General features: G+C 37.0%; 2 protein-coding genes across 3 annotated transcripts in view; one reads left to right on the top strand and one right to left on the bottom strand.

Annotated features, from left to right (window-relative positions):
* The first annotated feature begins 2,733 nt into the window (after positions 1-2,733).
* On the top strand, positions 2,734-25,456 carry LOC131438784 (protein unc-119 homolog). The gene is made up of 4 exons (XM_058609047.1): positions 2,734-2,938; positions 2,998-3,459; positions 3,522-3,694; positions 13,685-25,456. Exons 2-4 carry the CDS (start codon positions 3,023-3,025, stop codon positions 13,795-13,797), a joined length of 723 nt encoding a protein of 240 aa, XP_058465030.1. The 5' UTR covers positions 2,734-2,938; positions 2,998-3,022; the 3' UTR covers positions 13,798-25,456.
* Positions 25,442-27,584, bottom strand: part of LOC131438783 (phosphatidylinositol 4-kinase alpha) — a 26,128-nt gene continuing 23,985 nt past the window's right edge. For both annotated transcript variants that reach the window (XM_058609045.1, XM_058609046.1), the window contains exons 12-14: positions 26,407-26,858; positions 26,095-26,341; positions 25,442-26,028 (exon numbers count right to left, since the gene is read on the bottom strand). In XM_058609045.1, the coding sequence (XP_058465028.1) occupies positions 25,643-26,028; positions 26,095-26,341; positions 26,407-26,858 (1,085 nt within the window). In that variant the 3' untranslated portion in view covers positions 25,442-25,642. The remainder of the gene's footprint in view (positions 26,029-26,094; positions 26,342-26,406; positions 26,859-27,584) is intronic.

Genomic DNA, 27,584 nt, shown 5'->3' with positions numbered 1-27,584 from the left:
TATTACAGAATAGGAATTTTGATATGTGGAGAATGTGTTTTTTGTAGTCCCGAGCAACTTTTTTCCATCCACTTATTCTTTCCCATTAACATATCAACTGATTTCATATTGATCATTGAATATCTTCCGTCTGACCCATATCTGGGAGCTCAAAATTGGACAGAATGTAGATCAAGTATTACAGAATAAGAATTTCGATATGTGGAGAATGTGTTTTTTGTAGTCCCGAACAACTTTTTTCCATCCACTTATTCTTTCCCATGACCACCTCCACTGATTTCATATTGTTCATTGAATATCTTCCGTCTGACCCATATCTGGGAGCTCAAAATTGGACAGAATGTAGATCAAGTATTACAGAATGAGAATTTTGATATGTTGAGAATGTGTTTTTTGTAGTCGCGAACAACTTTTTTCCATCCACTTATACTTTCCCATGACCACCTCCACTGATTTCATATTGATCATCGAATATCTTCCGTCTGACCCATATCTGGGAGCTCAAAATTGGACAGAATGTAGATCAAGTATTGCAGAATAAGAATTTTGATATGTGGAGAATGTGTTTTTTGTAGTCCCGAACAACTTTTTTCCATCCACTTATACTTTCCCATGACCACCTCCACTGATTTCATATTGATCATCGAATATCTTCCGTCTGACCCATATCTGGGAGCTCAAAATTGGACAGAATGTAGATCAAGTATTACAGAATAAGAATTTCGATATGTGGAGAATGTGTTTTTTGTAGTCCCGAACAACTTTTTTCCATCCACTTATTCTTTCCCATGACCACCTCCACTGATTTCATATTGTTCATTGAATATCTTCCGTCTGACCCATATCTGGGAGCTCAAAATTGGACAGAATGTAGATCAAGTATTACAGAATGAGAATTTTGATATGTTGAGAATGTGTTTTTTGTAGTCGCGAACAACTTTTTTCCATCCACTTATTCGTTCCCATGACCACCTCCACTGATTTCATATTGTTCATTGAATATCTTCCGACTGACCCATATCTGGGAGCTCAAAATTGGACAGAATGTAGATCAAGTATTACAGAATTAGAATTTTGATATGTGGAGAATGTGTTTTTTGTAGTCCCGAACAACTTTTTTCCATCCACTTATTCGTTCCCATGACTACCTCCACTGATTTCATATTGTTCATTGAATATCTTCCGACTGACCCATATCTGGGAGCTCAAAATTGGACAGAATGTAGATCAAGTATTACAGAATTAGAATTTTCATATGTGGAGAATGTGTTTTTTGTAGTACCGAACAACTTTTTTCCACCCACTTATTCTTTCCCATGAACATATCAACTGATTTCATATTGATCATCGAATATCTTCCGTCTGACCCATATCTGGGAGCTCAAAATTGGACAGAATGTAGATCAAGTATTACAAAATTAGAATTTTGATATGTGGAGAATGTGTTTTTTGTAGTCCCGAACAACTTTTTTCCACCCACTTATTCTTTCCCATGAACATATCCACTGATTTCATATTGATCATCGAATATCTTCCGTCTGACCCATATCTGGGAGCTCAAAATTGGACAGAATGTAGATCAAGTATTACAGAATAAGAATTTTGATATGTGGAGAATGTGTTTTTTGTAGTCCCGAACAACTTTTTTCCATCCACTTATTCTTTCCCATGACCACCTCCACTGATTTCATATTGATCATTGAATATCTTCCGTCTGACTCATATCTGGAAGCTCAAAATTGGACAGAATGTAGATCAAGTATTACAGAATAAGAATTTTGATATGTGGAGAATGTGTTTTTTGTAGTCCCGAACATAATTTTTCATTTTTGATTTGGTGGGGGAAATCCGGCTTAGTTAAAGAAATCACAAGAAGATGGCGTTTCGATAGAGCCGTTGCATGCGATTATCGTACAATATTTTTGGAATATCTCTCGTCTGACCCATATCTGGGAGCTCAAAATTGGACAGAATGTAGATCAAATATTGCAGAATAAGAATTTTGATATGTGGAGAATGTGTTTTTTGTAGTCCCGAATAACTTTTTTCCATCCACTTATACTTTCCCATGACCACCTCCACTGATTTCATATTGTTCATTGAATATCTTCCGTCTGACCCATATCTGGGAGCTCAAAATTGGACATAATGCTGATTAAGTATTATAGAATGAGGATATTTCTGGGTAGAAAATATTTTTTTAATGGTAGCGGGCGTATTTTTTCACATTAACCTTTTTTTTGTTAGGATTAATACATTTGTTTGCATACTTACCGATAAATTTGCAACATCTGCGAAATTAAAATATCGAGTAGCTGTCATACAATATTGATTAAATGTGATTCATTATCTTTCTATTATACGGCACAGTCAAACTGCGAATCGAAGTATGTTCGTACATATGGTAGATTTATAAAGTTATTAAATATAAACACGCTTGTAGTTATGTTTATTTATTCGAGAATTTATTTTCTGGTTTTCATAATTGTTCAACATACTGATAAAATTCATTAAAAGGACCATTTCTTCATGAAAGTAATTTAGTTAAATTTGTTCCGTCAAATTCGTGTCATCCACTCCTTTCTGGTGGGGGAATTCCCAGCTTTTAATTTTCAAAGTTAGGTGGCGCATCGACAACGATTTAAATTAATTTTTACTGAATACCTCCCTTAGCTGGTGGGGGAAATCCCAGCTTTTATTTATCAGAGGTAGGTGGCGCTTCGGTAGCTGTTTAGCAGGTATTCTCCTGAAAAGGTTCTTGTCTCGGACTGGTGGTTCAGCCAGCAGGTGGGCCGTTTCACGGCGGTGCCCAATACTAGAAAAATATGTCAAAAAATTTCAAGAAAAAATAAACAGTCTAGTGACGTATGTTGTTCTTTGAGTTTTGGGAATACTATGAAAACACGAAAAGTTTGAATGTGAAAAGAGACGTGGCTCTGTAGGAAATTGACAAATTATAGATAATTTGCACTAGATTGTAAACAATTATTTATACAGCGCCTGAATACGCCTGCACAATAGAATGAGTGTTATCGGTAAAAAGCTATCCTCGATCTCGAAGGCCCCCGCATCTGGTGATGGCTCGGGAGCAACACCCACCAACAACCCGACACCGCCAAAACTGATTACACCCGAATACGTGCTCAAATTGAACAAAATCACCGATGACTACCTGTGTCCTCCGGACGCCAATATCTACGAAATCGATTTCACTCGTTTTAAAATCCGTGACATGGAAAGTGGGGCAGTTTTATTTGAGATTGCAAAGCCTTCTCTGGGTGAGCCAGTGCCGAGTTCCGACTCGAACTCAGGACTGGCGGAAGGTGGTAGTGATGGTGCAACAGGAGGTAGTGAAGAGCACCCAACCGAAGAGGAGGAACTCCTGGAACCTAACACTGGGCGTTATGTTCGATATCAGTTTACCCCACAGTTCTTGAAACTGAAAACAGTCGGAGCTACGTAAGCAGGCACAAAGTAGTGTAGTAAAATATATTAATCTATCTATATTTTCAACATTTCAGAGTGGAATTTACAGTTGGCAGCAAATGTGTGAAAAACTTTCGAATGATTGAGAGACACTTTTTCCAGGATCAATTGCTAAAAACGTTTGATTTTGAGTTTGGTTATTGTATCCCCTATTCGAAAAACACCTGTGAGCATATTTACGAATTTCCTACAATCCCACCGGATCTAAGTAAGTACACGAAAGCAGAAATATTTTTGTTTCACTATTTTTAACATCCTAGACCGTATGTCCTATTTAGATGTGCATATACCTGTCAAAAAGAACAACCAAGCTATTTGAGTTGTAAACTAAACATTTGGCTGATATCAAAGACATCATGTTAACAAGATATTCAGCTGTCACATTTCCCGAACAAATAATTGGCAACGGTAAAACTCTAAACGGGTGAGCACGTTGCATCGTATTAGTCCGGAGAAAATTTTAGTATTTCGCAAGAATGAAAGGATTTTCATCCGTACTTTGACGACTCGACGCAACCACACAGCGAGATTTTTACTTGTAGTCCAGTGAAAAGAAAGTCCATTGGACCATAAACGAAAATTAACTGACAATATAGCCTTAGTTACTGTGTCATCAAAACGGCGTCATCTCAAAGGAGGCGACGAAAACCAGAAAAAGAAGCAGAGTTTTTCAAAACATAATTTTTTTCCTGATCACAAAACTTTGCTTATGAATCAGAGCTCGAATTATCGGTGATGCTCGATATTTCAGATGACAATGTTCTTTTTATGACAAAAAAAGTTTCGGATTGCTACCAAAACTAATCCCTAATTCGTTAAATGGAAGTGAATTTCTGCTTTGGGTGACAACTTGATACCAGTTTTCGTTGGCAAAATTTATTGCACAATACAAATATTATTTCATTATCTATTCATTAATTCACAGCACCAATAAACATCACAACTGGCTTCGAATGATAATGTAAAATAATATTAAAAAAGTCCACATATTAAATAATAACAAAAAAGATAACAGTTTTGTCCCAAGTAAATAAGGATTCTTCGTTTTTTTTGCATTTTCGCTCTACATTTTAAACACCCCTCACCCTGTTGTTTCCGGAGCCGAAGTGAGATAGGAACGAAGGTTAAAAACAGTCTATTTTTATAGACATTATCCCTTTTATTCGAGTTTAAGTTTGTAAAAATCAACCCTGTTGTTTCTGAGAAAATGAAGAGAGGTCAGTTTTTGAGTGTTCGTCCCTTTTCTACGGTACTACCCGAACCGAGAGCTGATAACTGGTTTGTTTTGGTCAGCATCTAACATAACCTATAAATTGAAACAGTTTTTAATTTAGAATTTTTATGTTTCTTGTATTACCACTCTATATGACTGGTTGCAATTTTATACACATTACCCTGTATTTCTGGAACTAGAAGCCGGATCTGGATAAAACTACATTTACTTATGGAAACAATGCCTTTCATTTGAATCTGAGTTTGCGAAAATCGGTCTGGTCGTTTCTGAGAAGTTGATTTGATTTCCGGTTTGGAACACACGAGCATTTTTCCGGTACTTCCGGAATCAGAAACGATTATCGAGTATACCCAAGGTCAACGTATTTGATCATAAACTCATAGAACAATTATACGGCTGTTTGAATGTACTTGGCTCGATTTTTCCGTGTCATGTATAAAAACACGCTCCTAAAAATGAAATTCTCATACTTATCAGCCTGTAACACCGGAACCGGCTTGTGAAAATTGGATAAACGGTCTCTGAGAAAACCTAGTGCACTTTAAAAAAAAATAATTTCAAATTGATATTGGTAAAAGACGGAGCTGCGGTCGATAAAATTTTTAGCTACTTTATGATAAGTGCGAGCGGATGAATAAAAGAATGTCATTTTTGCAAAAATATGAAATTTTCACAGCCGGTAGTGCCGTATTACCGTGCCTTATGTAGTAATGTCAATAATAATATTTTTTGCACAAAAATTCATTTTTTTTTTAGAATTCGAAATTTTTGACGATGATTTTGATTTAGTGTATTAATATTTTGTGGCGACTATTTTAGTTTGTTTTAAATCAATAAATATTTGTTACGTGCTCTGAACAAGAATAATTTAAAAACCGTGATGAAAATTAGAGACAAATTCATTGATTGTTCGCATATATTTATATTCGTTACGTGTTGTCACTGTTTTTTTATGACATTTTGTATTGCGGCAAATCGAAATTCGATACGTCAAAGATTTAAAATTCTGTATTAATTTTATGAAAAATACAGTACGAATCAAAATACAGTACATTTAAGGGTAAAAAACAGTACGCAGTATTCGGGTCGAAAATACGTCGAGTCACCAAAGTACGGATAAAAATTCTTTCTTTCTCGCGAAATATTCGAATTTTCACCGCACTAGCACGATTCAACGTGCTCACCCGTTGAGAGATTCACCAGAAGTCCCTTTACCTTCTTGCAAAAGTCTTGATACATTTCTCGTAACACTCCATATCCAGCACTTATCCCACAACAACTAGAAGACACCAGATTATAAAGTGTGCACGGAATCAAATTGCCTCACATTAAAATGTCTGTAATTTTTTTCCCATCGGGTATTTTATTATTAGAAATTTTGGATGAAACTAGTTCAATGTGTATTGTGTAAGTGACTTTAGCAGAGATGCCACAGATTAATCTTTCTGTATGCTGCACAGATTCAAAAAATGACACAGATTTGCGAAATCGATCACAGACTGTCAATGAGCCACTAAAAGTCTTCTGCTAGGGAACAATCTATGGTATCTTTTGTTTGAAATCGGTACAACGAACATTTAACTGTTGATCGGAGGGGAAAAAGAAGCCAAAATTAATCTCCTTATAGTGAAAAGCGGGTAGTTCAAGTTTTCAAGAGATATCCAAACAGTGTAAGAGTGTATGATATATATCGAAAAAACTACTTTCGGGTGAAACTTTCGAACATTTCGCGAAAAAAAATTGTTTTAATCCACCTAGTGGTGTAATGATGCCTTTCTCAAATCAATCATACTATCACGAAATCGGTTTGTTTGACCGTCTACTGATAAAAACTATCAATTGGAGAAGATTTGAGGTCGATTTAGAAAACTTTTTACGGTTTTTCGCCCTTTTCAGTGATGGTATAACATTTTAACACACTTTACCCTATATTTCCGGACCAAAATCGGTTCAGCCATCTCCGAGAAAAGTTAGTGCAAAAAACGTTACATACACACACACATACACACACACACACACACACACACACACACACACACACACACACACACACACACACACACACACACACACACACACACACACACACACACACCCAGAGAGAGACATTTTGCGTACTCGACTAACTGAGTCGAATGGTATATGACACTCGGTCTCGGTTCAAAAGTCAGTTTCCACAGTGATTGCATAACATTTCTATATGAGAATGGTAAAATGTGAAGGACTACACACGTATAAAATTCAAAAGGCACTGAATCCCAATGAATACGGTGGAAAAATCACGTGCACGAAAGCTCTGCACCCAGTTGTCGATAAAACCGCATTGTTTAATTTTGGATGACAGACTTCTGGCGGCTTCGGGAATCCTATTTTTCACAGTACATCATAAGTGTGATGTCCCAAAAAAAAGAAAGAAAGCAGATGTCAAAATTGACAAAAAAAAAAAGATTGGGCAAGCAGTTTGCTCATGTGGAAAGCGGAGCACTCCATTTGTGACAACCGGGGTGATCAATTGGCAAGTATACATTAAGGAATACCTCCAAAAGCATCTACTTCCATTTCTAAAATCACTCGATTGTCCAACGCATTTCTGGCCGAATTGAGCCTCGTGTCATATTTTGGATTGATAAAAGGCTAATGAAGTAAACTTCGTGCCGAAGGATTTCAATCTCCCGAATGCAACGAAATTGCGACTTTCCACGTAGAAAAATGTGAGTCGAAATGTTATACAAGATCCTGTGAGTACAGTTAAGAGTTTGAATATAATCGTGAGCACAGTTAAGAGTTTGAATATAACCATGTAAACGCTTATAGCGCGCTATGGAAAGATTTTTTAGAATGTTTGAAACGTTTAAATCCCAGTAAGGGCAAAGTCCAAAATATTCCGTTCACAACTGAATTATTCAAGCTCTTTCGGATATTCAGTCATCGGCACGAGAATACACCTTGACTTGAGAGCTTCTATTTTCTTGGTCTTTTACGACATGGAACAGGAAATCAGTGAATAAATACTAGCTTAACTGTTTGGTGGACTTATACCACCGGGACCAGAGGAGACCGTACACTAAGGCAAAAAATATATGGAATTTCATAATTTCGTATGGTTTTTAGCCACAAGAATATAGTATGTGAATCGTAAGACCGCCCTATGAAGTCACGAATATTGGAATTCCAATAAAAAGCTTTATGAAATTCATACGAAATTCTTAGGAACATTGTGCGAAATTTCGATGATAAACATAACTTCTCTCACGCGGACCCTCACGGACCGAAGAATGCGGCCAACATAGAAAATTACCATCGCCATCTGGAATCATCTCATCCTAAATTCAATTCACCGGCCACTACCGATCGCCAGATACTATATTACATAATGATATTACTCTAGTTTTAAGTTAGACGATAATTAAGATTAGTAAATACCCTTGGCATCTTAGAGCTTAAGCAGTGTGCCTTAATATTATATTATATTATTGAATAAAAAAAAAATAACTTCTCTCATATAACACATGGATCAATAAGTCCCGAAACTAAAGCAGAGATGGCGCTCGTAGTAAACCAGTAACCACGTCTTTCTAGAGTACTAACCGCCAGATTTAGCCCCAGTGACTACTGGCTCTTTGCTGATCTTAAAAAAATGCTCCAGGGAAAAAGATTTGGCTCAAATGAGGAGGTCATCGCTGAAACTGAAGCTTATTTTGAATCGAAAGATAATTTTTTTTATAAACATGGTATTGAAAAATTGGAAAAACGTTGTATCACTCTAAAAGGTGATTATGTTGATGAATAAAAAAAAAATTTGCAAAAAAAAATTTGTTTCCATTATTAGTCTCGGGACTTATTGATCCATGTGTTTTTGTGCGGAATTCATAAGTTTTTTTTTTCATAAATACGTTTATTTCTTAGGCAGTTTACATAAGTTTTTCTCCGCCGTAGCATCACTTTTACATAAAATTCTTATCCTAATTTAATTCTAACATAGTCTCGGAGAGCCCAATTCGAAGGAGATGTGCGTCTAACGTGTAGTGATTGGACATGAGTCTGGACATCACACGAATGAAATCCCTACTCACATCCAGTCCCCTAAACCATGCCTTTGTCGATATTTTCGGAATAATTGAGTGCATCCACCGACCCAGATCATCTTTATCTCAAGAAGCTTACCAGCTGGCAAGTGTTCTTTGGTGAGACGCGCTGTAGAATTTGTTGAAAGCAATCGGTCTCTCATAAATTTCACCCTCAATAGCACCACGTTTGGCTAAAATATCGGCTCTTTCATTGCCAGGAATGGAGCAATGAGCCGGGACCCAGACTATAGTGATTAGATAATTATTGTTCAATATGTTGTTCAGGCACTGTTTTATTTTACTATATCGATTTTGATTGGTTCTTTTCGGCAAGCATTAACTGAGAGAGACGAAAGATATGAAATGAAAAGACGGATAGGTATTCTAGATTGAATCAGTTATAAATTTAGAACGGAAAAGTTAGCCTAGGCAGGCTCATATAGGCATGATCAGAAGAAAGAAATGAATTCTATTTTACCTTCTACTTGAGGGGGTCGAACACTAAATTCGAGTCCCCAAGTATGGTCGTGTAACAAGTGTAGTTCTTCACCACACTATGCTACTGACACCGGAATCAGTAGCATAGTGTGGTGAAGAACTACACTTGTTACACGACCATACTTGGGGACTCGAATTTAGTGTTCGACCCCCTCAAGTAGAAGGTAAAATAGAATTCATTTCTTTCTTCTGATCATGCCTATATGAGCCTGCCTAGGCTAACTTTTCCGTTCTAAATTTATAACTGATTCAATCTAGAATACCTATCCGTCTTTTCATTTCATATCTTTCGTCTCTCTCAGTTAATGCTTGCCGAAAAGAACCAATCAAAATCGATATAGTAGACATTATGCGGCAATTAAAACCAAATAACTGTTTTATTTTGCCCAGGAAAAACGGTTCAGTCTTGCCAGTCATGTTTGAGCGATTGGCTTCAATTGCACTCAGACTATCTGTGAAGAGGAAATAATGGTTTGGAGATAATGTGACGATTACACTCAAACTATAATGAACTGCTGCTAACTCTGCTATATAAACAGATGCAGGTTCTTGAAGCCTAAATGAGGCCGAAACATTATTGTTGAACATACCAAACCCTGTCGCTTCTTCAATGCGCGATCTGTCCGTGTAAAACATTTTCTCAAAGTCAATATGCCTGAACTTACTTGAAAATATTTTTGGGATTTCCGTCGAGCGTAGATGGTCCGGGATTCCACGCACTTCGCGGTGCATGGATGTATCGAAAAATAAAGTTGAGTCAGGGGCACTTAGGATGCTGACACGGATAGGAATATATCTTGATGGGTTGATTTCCTGTGACATGTGATTAAAATATACTGTCATGAATTTCGTTTGAGATCGAAGCTCGACTAGTCGTTCGAAATTAATTATTACCATGGGATTCAGCACCTCACATCTTATTAGCAGGCGTGATGAAAGCTCCCAAAATCGATCTTTTAATGGAAGAACTCCCGCCAGAACTTCAAGACTCATTGTATGTGTCGAATGCATGCAGCCTAAGGCAATTCGCAAACAGCGGTACTGAATTCGCTCAAGAGTTTGCAGCGGAACGAAAACAAACGCATCCATATTCCATCACTGAAAGTATCGTTGTTTGATACAATTTTATTAGATCTTGCGGATGAGCACCCCACCAAGATCCTGTTATTGTTCGAAGAAAATTTACTCTTTGTTGGCATTTCGTTATCAGATACCTAATTTGTCCTCCCCACGTGCATTTGGAATCGAACCACACCCCGAGGTATTTAAAAGTTAAAACCTGTTGGATCATTCTTCCCATCATATGGAGCTGAAGCTGCGCGGGATCATGCTTTCTTGAAAAGACGACTAACTCTGTTTTCTCCGCAGAGAATTCGATACCAAGATGAACAGCCCAAACGGACAAGTTATCTAAGGTATCTTGCAATGGTTTATGCAGATCAATAGCTTTGGGTCCAGTAACTGAAACCACGCCATCATCTGCCAGTTGTCTTAGTGTACATGGGGTTACAAGACAGCTGTCAATGTCATTCACGTAAAAATTATAGAGGAGCGGACTGAGGCATGAGCCTTGCGGGAGACCCATGTAGCTAATTCTGAATGTTGCCAAATCGCCATGTGAAAAATGCATGCGTTTCTCTGACAAAAGGTTGTGCAAATAATTATTTATAACCGCTGGGAGTCCATGTTGGTGGAGCTTGTCTGAAAGAACATCAATGGGAACTGAATCAAATGCTCCTTTAATGTCTAAAAATACAGATGCTATTTGTTGCTTTTGAGCGAAGGCAATTTGGATGTCAGACGAAAGTAATGCAAGGCAATCATTCGTCCCTTTATTTCTACGGAAGCCAAACTGAGTATCTGACAACAAACCGTTCGTCTCGACCCAAGTGTCGAGACGTCGTAGAATAATTTTTTCGAACAATTTTCTGATGCAGGACAACATCGCAATGGGTCTGTCAATGTCAATGTCAATATGAGTTGTGATTGGAAGCTGGTTTCCCCGGCTTTTGAATGGCGATAACTTTCACTTGTCTCCAGTCAGGTGGAACAATATTTTGATCAAGAAACTTGTTGAACAATTCCAACAAACGTCTTTTTGCGAGGTCGGGCAGATTCTACACCAAGTTGAATTTAATTCTGTCCAACCCAGGAGCGTTATTGTAACAAGACAAGAGTGCTATAGAAAATTTCATCATTGAAAATGGGTTATTAATAAAACCATTATTTAGAGGAGCTTCCCGAATAATGCTCTGCGTAGGAACAGAATCTGGGCAAACTTTCCTAGCAAAGTCAAATATCCATCGGTTCGAGTATTCATCACTCTCATTGCCCACGTTACGATTCCTCATTCGTCTGGCCGTGTTCCAAAGAGTGCTCATTTTTTGGCTCGAAGTATGCTCTTGTACTTGGTTTCTAAAACCATAAGTTTTTCAAAATTCTGAGGAGTTCCTCCTCCCCGTTTCAGAAACGTCTTGCAAGCATTTTGTTTTGCGAGTTTAGCCTCTGAGCACTCTTTGTCCCACCAGGGGTTGGGAGGTTGAAGGGATGTTTAATCTATAAAAGGAATAGCATTTTTTAATTCCCAAAAGCACTCCACCATACGGAGAGTCTCTATCGAGACGTATAATGTTAAAATCATTAAAATTTAAAGATATGTTTGAAGTAAGCCATGTTTCACACAAAGCAAATACATCACATTTTTGACTATACAACAAAACCTTAAATGAATCAAGTTTTGGCATGATGCTTCGGCAATTCCAAAATTCATAAGTTGATCGTATGAAAACTATAATAGTGATAGATGAGATATAGATTGCAGAGGTATATTTTTCATATTAAACTTATGAAATGGTGATTTTGGTGATTTTTGATGCATCATAACATTTGCCTTATGATTTTCACTACTCAATTTGCATGAGTGTAGTGTTATTCTTAGCAGCTTAGGAACCGCTACCGATATTAGGCTATCTAGGCTGCTCGGAAAGGGAAGTTGACATTGATGGTTATCTTCCTTGGGCGCAATGAAGTAGACCCATTTTGCCGCATCCATATAAGGAGTGTATCGAAAAGTAGTTAGCAACATTGATTATTGAGTAAAAAAACGAAAAAAAACATATTTTGACATCAGTTTTCGATATATTGTAGAAAAATTACATTTTTATGCATTTCACTGATTGTATTGAAAAAAATCCTAGTTTCTGTGAAACGCTCGCACTTTGGACTTGACATTCTTCATTACATTCTGCACAGTTACTTTTGTGACTTTCCTGGTGGCAGCTGCCCAGTTTTTTTAACTCCCGCATGTTTTGGAACACTGTACCTTCCTTCCGAAAGTGCCGCTTGACAGTTGCCCAATACCTTTCAATTAGCCGAAGATCCGTCAGCTCGGTGGGTTGATGTCCTTTTCCACGAATTGTACATTATTTTTTGACAACCACTGTAGAACGGAGTTGGCGTAGTGGGCTGAAGCCAAATCCGGCCAGAAGTGAGGAGGAGTCTTATGCTTTCTGTACAGTGGCAGCATTCTCTTTTTCAAACATTCTTCCTCGTACACGTTGGCGTTAATTGTGTCCTTCGTGAAGAAAATCGACGACCGCAAACCACAGGTACAAATTACTTGCCAGACCAACACCTTCTGCCCAAACTTTTCCATCGCCACCGTGGTGTCAGCGTCGTCCAGGTTCTGGTACACCGATTTTGTATAATATTGCGGTCCGGGCAGCGCTCGAGAGTCTTCCTTGGCGTAGGTTTCGTCGTCGATCAGGATGCATCCATCTTTATTCTGTAGAATCCGGTTATACAGTTTTCGCGCTCTTGTTTTGCCCTAAACTTTCTGTACCAGGGACTTTTTCGGCACCTTCTGTTTCTTGTACGTTTTCAGGGAGTTCCGAACTTTGATCCGTTGAATCATCCCGATGCTGGTGTTGAACTGCTTGGCCAAATCCCGCGTCGACGCCAATGGGTTTTTCCTGATGTACTCAACCACTTTTAAGTCCCGGCCGGGCTGGCGTAAAATGGGACGTATTCATGCCGAAAGATAAATGAGTTGAATAGGAAAAATATCAGTCCTGCCTTATGATTAAGAAGGCAATTCAATCGCACTTCATGTATGGTCTATTGATATATTGCATATTATGGCACTTTCATCGCATGCGACAATTGCAACTCTTTACAATCATCGACCCAAACACGAAAAATTGTATCTACTGCGAACACCTGCTATACAGAGCGAATATTTTATGCACTATTTTGTCAGTCCCCTCTTTGCTTTCAATGCCATTCAGTTTTAATTTCCTCGACTCATTCTGTTTATAAGCGGCAGTTATTCTGTTTATGTATATTTTTGTATATATAATAAATAACAATTAATATCAATCCATCACTTCAACCTTTTCAGTGAACGAGATGATTTCGACCCCGTTTGAGACCCGATCAGATAGTTTTTATTTTGTCGACAATTGTCTGGTGATGCATAATAAAGCAGATTATGCGTACAACGGCGGTCTATGAGCTTAAAAGGAACGAAACCGGTACAGGAAACGCATTGGTGAACGAATTTTACTAAATCGTTATGATATATTTTACATTTAAACATATTACTGCTACTGCTACTGGAACTATTTATTCTGAGAATATGCGAACGATCTGAGGTAAGTTACAATTACGAACGAAATTCGAGAAAGTTTTTATTCGTTAGGTTTCTCTGAAATTACTAAATGAATATCGTTAGGCAGTCGAACAGACAGTCGACAGTAGAGATGGGCAAAACAGTTCATTTTAAAGAACCGTTCAGTGATGCAGAGTTCTGTTGAAAGAACTAGTTCGCCAGAGCCGTTCGTTCGGTATTTTCATAGTTGGTTTGTTTGTTCAAAGACTGAACGAGAACTCACTTTTGTAAGCTTAAGCGAGGAAAAAAAGGTCCCTCGAAATAGAACTGAGGTTTCGTGACGAAACTTTCTTATTAGTACCGTTCTTGAAAAAGGTTGAGCGAGCTTAAAAAACAAAAAAAAAGATCCCTCGACTTTGAACTGAGGAACTACCGTTCTCGAAAAAAGAACTATAGCTCGTTCATTCTTTCAAAAGAACTAGTTCTTTTGAACCGTTCGCGAACGAATTGCCCATCTCTAGTCGACAGCATTCAAAGACACACAAAAAAGCATACACTGGTTACTGGAATTCTCCAGTGATACTAAGGTAGTCCATCGTTTTAGGGTAATTCAACATGCAATTTTGCTGTCTAAAAGCTAAATAACCTGAGGGATAAAATAATCAGATAATGAAATCACCTTTCTTGCCTTAATTATTCGTTGTCACCAAGTTAGAAAATGAAAAAAAGAAGAAAATAATCAAGCCACACATATAAGTAGAGTTGCATAAAAAAATAGCAATACTGAAATGCCGCAAAAGATCTCAAAATGCTTTACGAGCTATGTACTAATTTTAACTTTTTATTTTGGAGTATCCAATAACTCATAAGTTGACGACCCGCAAAAAGAAACAAGGTTAAAAGTTAGAAAACTTAATACCGATAAGTACATTCCAGATATAACTCGAGTAGGTGAAAAGAATGGTTGGAAAATCTAACAGCGGCACAGCCAAATGGGAAATTGAATGCATTTTTTTTTACAATTCAGCTCTACTGCCAAGCAACAGCACATTACCGTTCATCTGCAAATTGCACAACGTTTATTTTATTTTTTATTCGACTGACCCGACAGCTCACCCACCCAAATACATTTCCTAGATGAAGGCTTACAACGAAGAACGTGCTTTTGCCACATTAGGCAAGTATTTGTCTCCTGAGTTTGACTCTGACTCTTTTAAGGGTGATCTTTAGTCTAGTGATGTAGAGTGCAGAATGAAGTGCATTTCGGAAAAGTAGTACAAAGTGATCTGAGCGAGTCCTAATGTTCAATACACTGAAGTTTTTTTTATGAGGTGGATTCGCGACGTAGTTTTGGTACAAAAATAGAACATTTTGTACGTTTAATTTGCATCACCGTTCTGGATGACGGAAAACACTATCTAACTCCAGTACCGGGAGTCGGATTTGGATAAAATTCAGTAACAGTTCATGGGGCCATAAAACCTTTCATTTGAACCTAAGTTTGTGAACGTCGAATTTTTCATTAGTCGAATTTTAAAGTCGCTTTCTAAAGTAGGCTTTTAAGAGTCTGGCTTCTGGCTTTAAGACGGAAAATATGGTAAAAAGTATAAAACTTTTATCGGAGATTGAAAATCAGCCATTGCCATTTATTTTTCAAAGAGTTCAGTAAAATGTGAAAAAAATATCAATTCAGGTTTGCTTCATATGAAAAGTATTCGCATAACAGTTCTACACGATGAAAACACATTATTCATTTTTATTTACTCTTTCGCATTGTAAGCTATAGTATATGTTTCATGTTAACTTTCTGACATATGAGAGACTCGGATGATTTTCATTGATCAGATGATTAAGTTCGACTCGTCATACTTAATTTACCCCTGTGGTCAAATGATGACCAAATAAACTCACTTTAGTAATGCCGGTCAAAGGTTTCCGGTGCCAAAAGCACAGGAAATAATTGTCAAAAACTCAGAAATGATACTCACTTTGATTTCTCTAAGATTATATAAGGTGGTTGTTGAAACCATAAAATGACAAAAAAATTAACAAATCTTTAAAACTATCCCAATACATACGTCTTGTTAGTTGATGACCATAAAAACTTATTTCGATTACACCTGTTCGGAATTCAAGTTTCGAAAAAAAGCCAGAAGTGGTCAAACATACAATGACAATAAGAAAGGCATCATTACACCACAGGGTAGACTAACCCTTAAAAGCGCCAAACCTCGTATTTACGTGTTTCATGCAATTTTAATTAATGAAAAAAAAAATAAAACGCCTACTACGCACGGTCGAAAAATATTACTTTTATGTTACTTGCCATTCAACGGCAATGGAGCCAGTTTTTTAAGTCGTTTGCCAAATAGAGACATTTGAGTTTTACTCTCGTTTTTTGCATCTTCGAGAACCTAACAAAAATAACTTCTTGCTGGAACCAACTAACCCACATTCTGTATTAGAATTCTGAACATCATCGTTCCCATACAACATCTGTGCATAACGAAGTAGATTAGTTAGCTCAGTTGCCCTCAGTAAATATGGCAGCATAAACGAATATGCGTTTTTGCTTGCAACAACATATAGACTTGGGAATGTGATTGTTGATCTTTAGCGATAACTTGCCTAACACATCTTCGTCAGTAGCTAATGAACAACCGAGAATAATGTGAAGATATTTGGAAACTGCGGTCACTCGCTGGGGACTAAATCCGGTGAATATGGTGGATGCACTACAAATTCTAATTTCGTCATCGATGAAAAGGCAGCTTCTGCGTTTCATAAAAATCCGATAGTAAGACAAGAGCCTTGCATACTTTTTGACTACAAAATTCTGTTTCATGTACCGGCTCGTCATTTTACTGGCTTTGTACTACTTGTATACTGGTAAGGTTGTTTCGCGTCGTTTGAAATCGGATCGAAAGATCGGGGCTGGCATTAACGCACCTCAACGATCCTAGCTTGCCACTGTGGGTTCAGTCGCCACCCCTCTGAATGGCATTGGTGTTATCTCTACAATTTTGTAGGAGAGCGAGTTGGCAACTATGAACGGACCCTAATCTAACAATTGTCATACGGGTTTTTGTTTCACAGCGTCAGTGTATTTGAAATTATTCGTGCATCAGAGATTTTTTTCCCTCTGAAGTAGCTATATGTATGTAAATATTTTAGATATTTTATAACATTTCATAACTGCTCATCAATTATAAGCGGCCCACGAACATTATCAATGTCATTTTTAATGATTACTAAGTAATGACATTCCAAATTTGTATGGAGAATTCATCATTACTGCCCGTACAAGTTCATTAAAATGATAATATTTTTTACCAATGACACTTTTAATGCTCGTGTAAGGTTGCTTTTTGGTTCGCTTGAGATAACGTCGATTCATGACACAGCAACTTAGGTTATATTGGCAGCTGATTTTCGTGAATACTCCAATGGACTTTCTCTTCACTGGACTATCACCGAAAACTTCGCTGTGCTGCAGCATCGCGTCGCAAAGTAGGTTTTTTGTATGAAAAATACTTTTTTATATGAAAAATATATGAAAAGTATTTTTTACCGCACTAACACGACGTACTCGTGTTAATAGGAAGTGAATTTATCTCATCTAAACAGAAAATTACGTATCACACTCAGTGTTGCCAGAAATTTTCTTCCTTTCTGTGATTTGACCGCAACAACTTGGCTTCGCAAGAGATCAAAAGTATGAAGATATTTTTGAGTTGGGTGATTTATTTTTTGACTTGAACACGCCTTCCTTTTCGAAAACCACTTTGTTGAAGAATGAGTAAACTTAGTCATAAATATCTCGAGTTGTACTGAACGCACCGACATAATCCTTTATTCATGCCACCAGAAATATGATTTGGATTAGATTCTGAAACTGAATTCTAAAACTAAAATTCGAATCTGAATTCAAAACCTGGATTCTGGGTCACCTGAATTTTTAACTCAATTTTATTTTTAACATTTAGTTCCAGAATTCAGATTCAAAATTTAGTTCCAAAATACAGAATACAGATGAACTTGGGATCTGGAACTAGATTTTAAAAATGAACTTAGTACCTCAATTCAGATTTTGGAACTGAACTCAGTACCTGGATTCTGAAAATGAGAATCCTAGAACTAAATTCATGAACTGAATTCTTGATCTGGATTCCGAACCTGAATTTTGCAACTGAATTCCAGCTGATTGATTTAGGGTCCGGAGAATGGAATTCCAATAAAACTTATAAAAACATTTCTTTTGGTGTATCTATCAAGTAAATGATTGCGGTATTTTCCGTTAAACGACTGCAAATGGAAAAATATCTATACATCACATCATTTTTGTTTGTGTGCTATCCGACCTCGCTACCGCTCGTTCAGACCTAACTGAAGTAAAGAAACCTTGTTTTGAGTAGACTGGGCAAACAAGGCGGTTACAGGTTTGAATGCTGGCGTCGCCTCGGCGGCTTTGTGCCACCGAGCCATCTTGGCTTCGCTATATCGAATGTCCAGGACATATAAAAACCAATAAATATTTAGGATGGATTGTAAAAATTTGTAGTGATCTAATTTATAATGCGATGTATTCAAAATTATCCTTTCGGCGAAATGATCTTTTTGGCGAAATAGCATTCGGCGAAACGGCTTTCGGCGACATGGCTCTCGGCGAAATGGCTTGCTTCCAGAATTAAAAATAATCGAACCATTTCTATGTGCGTTGATTTAGAGTGAAACTGTTGAACAATATCTCGGAATAGAATAGGCGAGAAAATAGTATAGGAATTTCAAGAAGTAATCATCTGTAAAGTGTTTAGTCATCTTTAGCACGAATCTCGAACATCGTGCATCGTTGTTGTTTGAATCGTAATTGTTCGCCGAGAAATAAATCGGGATCAGTTAAAAATAAATCTCTCAAGCTAGAACGTAATGATCCAGTGTTTGTCGGGATTCACTAGAGTCTTCACTCTGCACCAGCCTTTCAACATTTCAGTGGAACGCCGCGACTTGCGGTGATTGTTATTCGATCTTTGTTCTCGATTTATGGCCCAAGAGTAGCTTTCAAATAAGCCTAAACTTGTTAGAAATCGGTTCAGTCATCTTCGAGAAAACTGAACGGAGGAAAAAATCGCTGAAGGGTGCACGCACCAGCGTTGCAATGTATGTCGATTATTCATCATTCATATAGATAAAAACCGGTTTTTGGTTTTGGCTTGTGTAGGTATGGCGAATAGTGGTAGTGAGTCCTTTGTATTCACCTAAAAGAATCCTGGTCACCATTCTTGGTACAAATGTTATATAGATTCAAGTACAGATGTGGCACAGATAATTTTTTTCGTCTGATACATTTTTTTTTTGAAAAATGACCTGGCAACTCTGGCACACACACACACAAATACATACACACATACACAAACATTTTCTGATCTAGTCCAGTTGAATCGAACACTATGGCTGTGAACCATTTCGCGGTTAATTTTAACTTTTATTTGAAACCTGACACTTGAGTGGTTATTCTGTGTCGAGTAGTTAAATTTAGCTTAAACTGCGGCCCATTTCAAAATTTGACGGAAGGATAGTAATTTTGGTTTATTTTCCACTGGAATTAATTTCAACTAAAGAATTAATATTAGAATTTTCATTGGAAGATTTTTTTCAGTGTTGGGAAATAACCATCGATCTGTCCAAAATAACCATGCTCTCGAGCAGGGTTATTTTTGACAACATCAAATTAACCGCTCGAGTGTCAGATTTCAACCAAAAGTTAAAATTAACCGCGAAATGGTTCACAGCTTAAGAGTTCCAGTCAAAAGTTGGTTTTCCAGCAATTATATATCCTTTCTATGAAGAAAGGTAAAACCGAGCGGATAAATTTGTTTCGCTTTTCGGGATGAATGTTTTCGGTTTTACGGAGTGTTGTGCAATGTGCTCAGTTCAAAGATGATCGCTGGGAATTAAGGCTATGAACCGTTTCGCGATAAATTTCAACTTTTGGTTGGAATCTGACTTTTGAGTGGTTATTTTCTGTCGAGTAGGTAAATTCAACTAAAACTGGGGCCCATTTCAAAATTTGACGGACGGAAAGTTCCGAAGAAAAATGTTCCGAAAAGTGTTGAGTATCGATTTGGTCCTTCTGAATGCTAGAAACGAATCCCTACAGCATATTGATATTTTCTTTCAATAAATTATGCAAATTCGAAATGAAATAATCGACATTAAAATTCTGTATGCGGCTATTTTTATAGCCGCCCATTAGTGAAAAAGCTAGAAACGAAATCACGTAAAAAGAAAGCTCCTAACGAAAATTGGATCAGTTTGGATTCTATCGCCACTGCGAGCAGATGTATTTTGTGTCGTTTGCAAAGCTAGTTTCGCTTCCGACAAGAGCGATTACGTCATAACTGCCAGTCATTTGCATTGATGAAAAAAAGGTGGAGAGCATTACACAAAATCAGCCGTTCTAATGGCTCAAAAGTTTTCTAAAGAACTATTATGATTTGTTGTTCGCAAATCGAAGATAAATATCCTCAGTTTAGTGCAAATCTAGAACAGCTTGGTTAGATTTGTGCACTTTTCGCTGTGTGAAATTCACAGTAGACGAGATCAAGTGAAGCCTTCTTTGTTTTTGCGAAAAATGTTCCAGAGTTTAATGTCGTAGAGAATTACGCTATACGCAATTTGACCCTTCTGAATGCTAGAAACGAATCCCTATAGCATATTGATAGTTTTGTTCAATAAATAAGGCCTATTGTATCATTGATCAACCCAGCGAATTAATGGCCCTTATTACCGGTATCACTACACGGTGAAAACCAAGTGAAGTGATTGTGACCCTTATTATTGGTATCACTTCACGGTGAAAATCCATTGAAGTGAATTTTTGTCCTTATTACGGAAGCCGCTTCAGAGACAAAAGTAATTACTTGGATGAACTTGATGTCATTATGAACATCACGCCACCAACATTTTGTCGAAAAAATTAGTTTTTTCCACTACACTGATCACTTCACTATGCGTGATACTGGTAATAGGGAAAATCAAGTGAGGTGACATGTAAGTGAAGTGAATGTGAAAGTGGAAGTGAGAACGGTAATAAGGGCCAATGTTTTCTTTATTGGAAGATTATAATCGGTTGTAAACGCTACACCTACACCAACCATATCAGTATCGCACCCACGTACAACAGGACAGCCTGGAATTAGATGATGGAAGTCAGTGGCATCCTACGGAATTCGATTTCAACTCATCACTCTTCATCACAAACACTTTCATAAAATGTTCTTTTCAGAACACCATTATTTTATTATGAAGAACTATACTGGTTATTTCATAAAATTTGTGTTTCAGAATGTTAAATTTAACTAATCTGTACTTTAGTTTAGGTGCATCGTTTCAAATTCTACATACAATTTCATAAAATTGATCAACTAATTGATATTCGGAAGTGTTAAGGAACATGTCAGTTGTTTTCGTATTCACGACATCCAGTTATGTCTCTAACATTACCCACCCGCCTTTTCAGTGTCGGAAAATAACCATCGATCTGTCAAAAATAACCATGCTCTCGAGCAGGGTAATTTTTACCACCTTAAAATAACCGCTCTAGTGTCAGATTTAAACAAAAATTAAAATTAACTGCGAAACGGTTCACAGCCTAAAGCGGCCCATACACGAGTCATTAAAAATGTCATTATTAAAAAATAATATCATTTTAATGAACGTGTAATGGTGCAGTAATGACGAGATTTCTATCAAATTTGAAATACAAACGTCGAGGATCTAGTGTAATCTGAACTCTTTTTTTTAGGAAAAAGCGAAAATGTCAAAGAGTTGACTTAGAAATTTTTCGGGATAACAGCAGATCTCGACGTTTCATGCATTTCTAAGACAAAACAAGAAAATCGCGTAACTTGGGAAATCCGCTTAAAAAAATCGCGTAACTTCGGAAGTCCGCTAGAAAAGAAACCACTTAAAAACGCGTAACAAAAGACCTCAGTGTATTACTATGGGATTCGGATTTTTTTTACCCTTCGACATGCCACACATTTCACAGTCTAGTAGTACCATAACAGGCAAAGTATTTTCAACCTAAAAATAACAAACTATATTCCAAAGATTATCTTCAAAGATAAGACTTGGGCTTGAAAAACTTTCTCGGTTCACAGTCTAATTTAATCAAAAGTTAAAATTAACCACGAAATGGTTTTCAGCCTAAGAACGTGTCGGAACGTCCCTCCCTTTGGTTGGTGGGCTTGACGGTATTGCAAACATCATCACATACAATCAATTAGCGTTACAACTTGATAAAAATATGCGTTACAGTTTTTAGTTTCATAATTGAATTAAATGAATAATATATGGAACGACTTGAATAAGATGTTGATTGCATTACGCTCCAACATCCGGGGTTGGAGAGGCCGGTAGGGCTTAACTGAGCTCTTTTTTATGTTTTATTTTCATACTACCGGCCCTTATTACCAGTGTGAAGTGAAAATTAAGTAGAGTAAACGTATCCCAATTGGGTTTCACACGGTGACAATAAATGAACGGTAAATCGAATCCATCTTTGACGTTTATTGGTGGTTTGTGTACCATGGAATACTGTGGAATGAAATAGAATATTGTAGAATATAATAAAATAATAATGACCGAACCAATGAGCAAACCACTGATAGCTGTCAAACGATGTTCATCCAGTTTATATTGTGAGGATGTATCGTTTGGGACCTGATGGGTGAGATGATGTGTGAGATGATGTGTGAATGAAATGTAAGAGTGAGTGCATGCAAGAACGGTAATAAAGGCCACCGTTTCAGCTCAGGACTAACGATCGACCAATAGAAGAGATAGAAATTGGGTAACGGTACCCCCATTCATCTCAAATCCATTAGTCATTTCATGTACGAAAACCATTAGTTAGAGTGAGATCTGTTATCTCTGTTTGATAGATTAATTTCAAGAATAACATGAAATCTGGAGCATTTTTTTTGTTCGTTAAAACAGCAGTATTGAATCATTTCTGAACTACTTTTATGTGCCATTGCTTCTTACAGACGAGGCAAAGATTTTGTATTCGATTTTATCTCAATAAATTTATTGAAAGTCGAGTAATCGGTAAAATAACATGGTGACTCTACTAATGAGATGACTATTGGCACACAAATTTTAGTTAGAATCTATTAGAATAGAAATAGTAACTCAATGTTGTGATGCTTGCTTGTGGAATATATGTAGGTATGTATGCATGTGTGTATGCGTATGTGCCTGTGTGTATGTATGTGTTTTTGTGTGTACAACATACATTATACCGTTCCCTCGGGTGTGTTGTATCAAATTGGTTGTGACACATTTCGATTGCGAGTCAGTGTACCAGATGTTCAAAACTGCCTGAGCGGATGGTAATATACTGTCAAGAATCAACCGAAGATAACGAAATGTGAACATGCTGTAGCAATACTATTAAACCCAAGTGTTATTATCATTTAAATAAAAACGCATGTCCTCAGTTCTTATCCGTCAAACCATGATGAGCTGCTTTACAAAGATCAATGAAACACTAATTTTTTTTTTTTTTTTTATTTTTTTTTTTATTATTTTATTTTTTTTTTTTTTTGGAAACGGATGACTAGATGAGGAACAAGAAATACGAAAATGCGGAAAGAATTAGAAAGGAATATTGGTAAGAATATAAACACCATTGCATACAACTAACTTTTACATTTAAGGAAGCAACATAACATGCCAGCAAAAGTACGGAGTGAAAAATGACAACAAAAGACACGAATCACAGCTGAATAGAACACTGGAATTAAGGTAAAACAGAATACAAACTATGAACAAAGGTAAGAAAATCAACATGAAGAAATAATAAAAACTGCTGGGTAACAATGTAATTTCCTCATATTGAAAGAGGCGTTTATATGGCGCGCATGCGCTAATTCGGCCTGATACAAATTAACGGGGAGGGCAATACATTTTGGACAGGGCTGTAAAAAGCTGATTGGAACCCTTTCCCCACCAAAATGTAATATAAGGAAACTATAAGGATAAGAACGTGTCGGAACGTTCGCGGAAACTTAAGATTTCATTATTGATAATGAACAGAATCGAAGGTCGTTGTCATATCACTATCACCTTATTTTCGTTAAATTTTCTAACCATATCAATTCTTACTAATGTTGAGTACACTTGGTTTTGCCAGGACTGTGATTTTGCAAATGTTGGAAATGTCCATAGCTTTAACATAACATAATTTCAGCTCCCATTTTGTTGTGCCTAAAATATCTGCAAAAAAACAACAAATCACTGAAAACGAAGAAATTGTACATGTTGATTCTTTTAGACCTAAATACAAACCACAAAGTTTATGCAACACAAAATTATTTTATGCATAGATGTTAGGAATTGTAGTGTCGATACGTACACAGAAGCGAAAACAGTACATAGTGGTTTATATTTTTTACATTTTTCACCAGCTTTAAACAATTTCACAAAGCTTTCAAGTATCAAAAAACAAATGGTCGCGTCGAACCTGTTCACCTATTTAGTAACATGTCATTTGAACGAATTTTGAAGACTCTCAATTATCGATCACATTTCATAAAACAATGACTAACAGGGTCAACGATGAATGGGTTCGGCAAACGAGCGGTAATGTATTTCAAACAAGTTTTTGTTATTCTTGAAACTTAGATATAAATCCAATTTCCTACATGTTAACCACTTTCATACATGTTGGATAAGCAAAAATATAAATATTTCATTGTGCCGTGTCGTGTCAGCTAAACGAATTGAACAGATAACACCGTTTTTATATCGAATAGGCAAAACATAAAGTTTCTGTTCTGTTTTTTTTTTGGTTAATTCAGATTGAGTAACAGTTAGGTCGTATAATTGTTGTGCTCCTAGAAAAGAGAACGTTTGTTACTCTTCGGCATAGATATAGAAAACATGTTAGAGAATTAAAGCACCGTTTAGATGTGTTGCATAAAACTCACGTATAGCCACGACGACAAAATGACGATAAATCACTAACAAAAAGAAAAAGTTTAAGAAAACCAGATGCAGATGCCAATACGAATTGCATATGAATACTCAGCAAAACGAATGATGGGCCGCCCATGAACAAAACAATAATAATAATACATTAGGAAGGGAATGGAATTTAAACAAAAATTTAAACATCCAACTTAAATATCAACTATTCTGAATAATTGAAATTAAGTAAAAAAAACATACAGAAACAAAATTAAATCGTGCACCCAGAAATGTGGTCGTCAACAAAACAAACTATTACTAGTCAAAGCAAAACCAAACACACAAAAATGCAAAAAAGTAGAACTATCCAGAGTAAGTGTAGAACACAACATTTTAATTTTTTCATGAGTGCAAATCTATCGTGTAAGTTTTGTACGCAAACTATTATATTTTGAAAATACAAATATCACTTGTTCGGTGTAAAATTATACAAACCTGTTGGAGATATCTTCGAAAGTCTTGAAAAATACTAAACATATTTCTTTTTAAAGTTCCTCAAGCAAAGTTGGGTAGTGTTTTTCCGTAAGATTTGTTTTATTTTAGGTGGTCAACAAATATTTAACAAAGGTAAGTTTGACTATACCTGGAAACACATACAAGACAACATTGAATAAATTTGGTTAAGATTAAATATTTCTATAGTAAACCCGCTCTTTACCATATCAACACCATATGTAATCCATACGTTTAAAATGTTCCACACAATCAAAATCTTTAGTATGGGATCTGATTCTGATAATACTGTATCATATCGTAGGTTCGAGTTCGGAAGTTTTGATATGAGTTGCGGATGACGCCCAACATATGGGCGGCTGCTTCCTTGCTATTCTTAGTGGGCACGAACCGTTGCTTCAATAGCGTAATGGTTTGACCACGGAAGCAAGGCAATCCAGTGTCCAGCATGAGCGAGACCAATGTTACGATAGCATCCTGATACGGACGGATCGCCAGGAATGATTGCACACATAAATCACAGAACCACTTGAAGGGAGCAGCTTCCATTTTGCCTCCCATCACCATTACCATTTCGTCCGTTAGTTTGAGATCTGGTTCGAAACCGATGTTGCCTCCGGGAGATGATTCAAACATAAAACCAAAATCTACAAAATGTGATCGAAATATAATAATTGAACAAAGAAATAAAAATAAAGAACATAAACAGTTACCAATATGTATAATATGGCCATCCTTATCAATCATTATATTGCCATTGTGACGATCTTTAATTTGGAGAAGATAACCGATCACAGAATACGCAGCCATTGACTTGACGAAATTGCTTCGTGCTGCCTGGAATTCCTTTGATGTTTCGTCTCCATACTGATGCAGGAAGTATTCGTATAAACCTGAGTCGGTTTGCCTTCCAAGTTGATCACGCGACTTCGCGTTTGGCACACATTCGATTACACCGCACTATAAATAAATAATTATTTTGTCTATAGTAGATCATGAAATCAAATTCGAGCATGGGAACTAACCCCTGGAGCTGTTGCTACAACACGGTATGGAAACAGAAATAGTTCGAGACCGACTTGCTGGAAAATGTTCTTGAATATCGAAATAACCTGCAAAGCCAACATATCTTGGCGCACATCATCGCCTACTTTGAAGATGGCAGCCTGCCACGTTTCCGGGCCCATGGAGTTCAATTTCGGCCCATCCAGTTGAGAGTCGGGATTGTTGGACACTTCCATCGCCATCGTTTCCAGGTCGGTAATTCCGCACCGATGAACACGGAATCGTGCCAAGTATGGTGCCTTCGCTGCACTTTGCATTGGCGTTCCACTGTTGTAATCAATGTCGAGAACCATGGCTTCCGGGTTTGATGGCAGATAGCACCCGGCCTGCACCTTAATTCTGCTTAACGCATCCAAACAGGCTTTCTTTCTGGCCTGACCTTTGGGGAAGGAACGAATCTCTCCGCTGACGGCTAAACAAAGGGGGAGAGGGGGTAGGAGGGATTGAATTATTTAGTTTACAAATGTTTCCTATTTGAGTCAAATGTTTTAACCTCGAAATCATGCATTATGTGTGGTAACGAGCATTAAATTATCGGTTTATCGGTCAATATCTGTTTTGAAGAATAATGTTTCTGGTCTCACTGAGAGTTACAGTGCAATTCAAAAAATAGCTTCACATTCGCTGATTCGGATGAAATTTTGCACACGATTTTAGTATGAAAAAACATGTATTTTGCACGGATGCAGAGACTGACTCAAGACTGATGCAGAGACGACTCAAGACTGATTTTTAAAAACGGCGTATGTATTTTTGCATGCATTTTCACGGAGAAGAAAAACAGTTTACTTCAATAGTAAATCCTTATAGTTTCCTTATATTATATTTTGGTGGGGAAAGGGTTCCAATCAGCTTTTTACAGCCCTGTCCAAAATGTATTGCCCTCCCTGTTAATTTGTATCAGGCCGAATTAGCGCATGCGCGCCATATAAACGCCTCTTTCAATTGTATTATTACACAGCAGTTTCTATTATTTATTCATGTTGGTTTTCTTACCTTTGTTCATAGTTTATATTCTGTTTTACCTTAATTCCAGTGTTCTATTCAGCTGTGATTCGTAAGTGTCTTTTGTTGTCATTTTTCACTCCGTACTTTTGCTGGCATGTTATGTTGTTTCCTTAAATGTAAAAGTTAGTTG

Source organism: Malaya genurostris, chromosome 3 (genome assembly GCF_030247185.1).
Source record: "Malaya genurostris strain Urasoe2022 chromosome 3, Malgen_1.1, whole genome shotgun sequence".
NCBI classification, from domain to species: Eukaryota; Metazoa; Arthropoda; class Insecta; order Diptera; family Culicidae; genus Malaya; species Malaya genurostris.
The sequence above is the reverse complement of the archived record's forward strand: the minus strand, read 5'-3'. Positions and strand labels throughout refer to the sequence as shown.

Coding starts and splice junctions, on each gene's coding strand:
- LOC131438784 (XM_058609047.1), top strand. CDS start 3,023: ATGAGTGTTATCGGTAAAAAGCTATCCTCGATCTCGAAGGCCCCCGCA. Junction 3,460..3,521: donor CTGAAAACAGTCGGAGCTAC/GTAAGCAGGCAC, acceptor TCAACATTTCAG/AGTGGAATTTACAGTTGGCA. Junction 3,695..13,684: donor TACAATCCCACCGGATCTAA/GTAAGTACACGA, acceptor CAACCTTTTCAG/TGAACGAGATGATTTCGACC.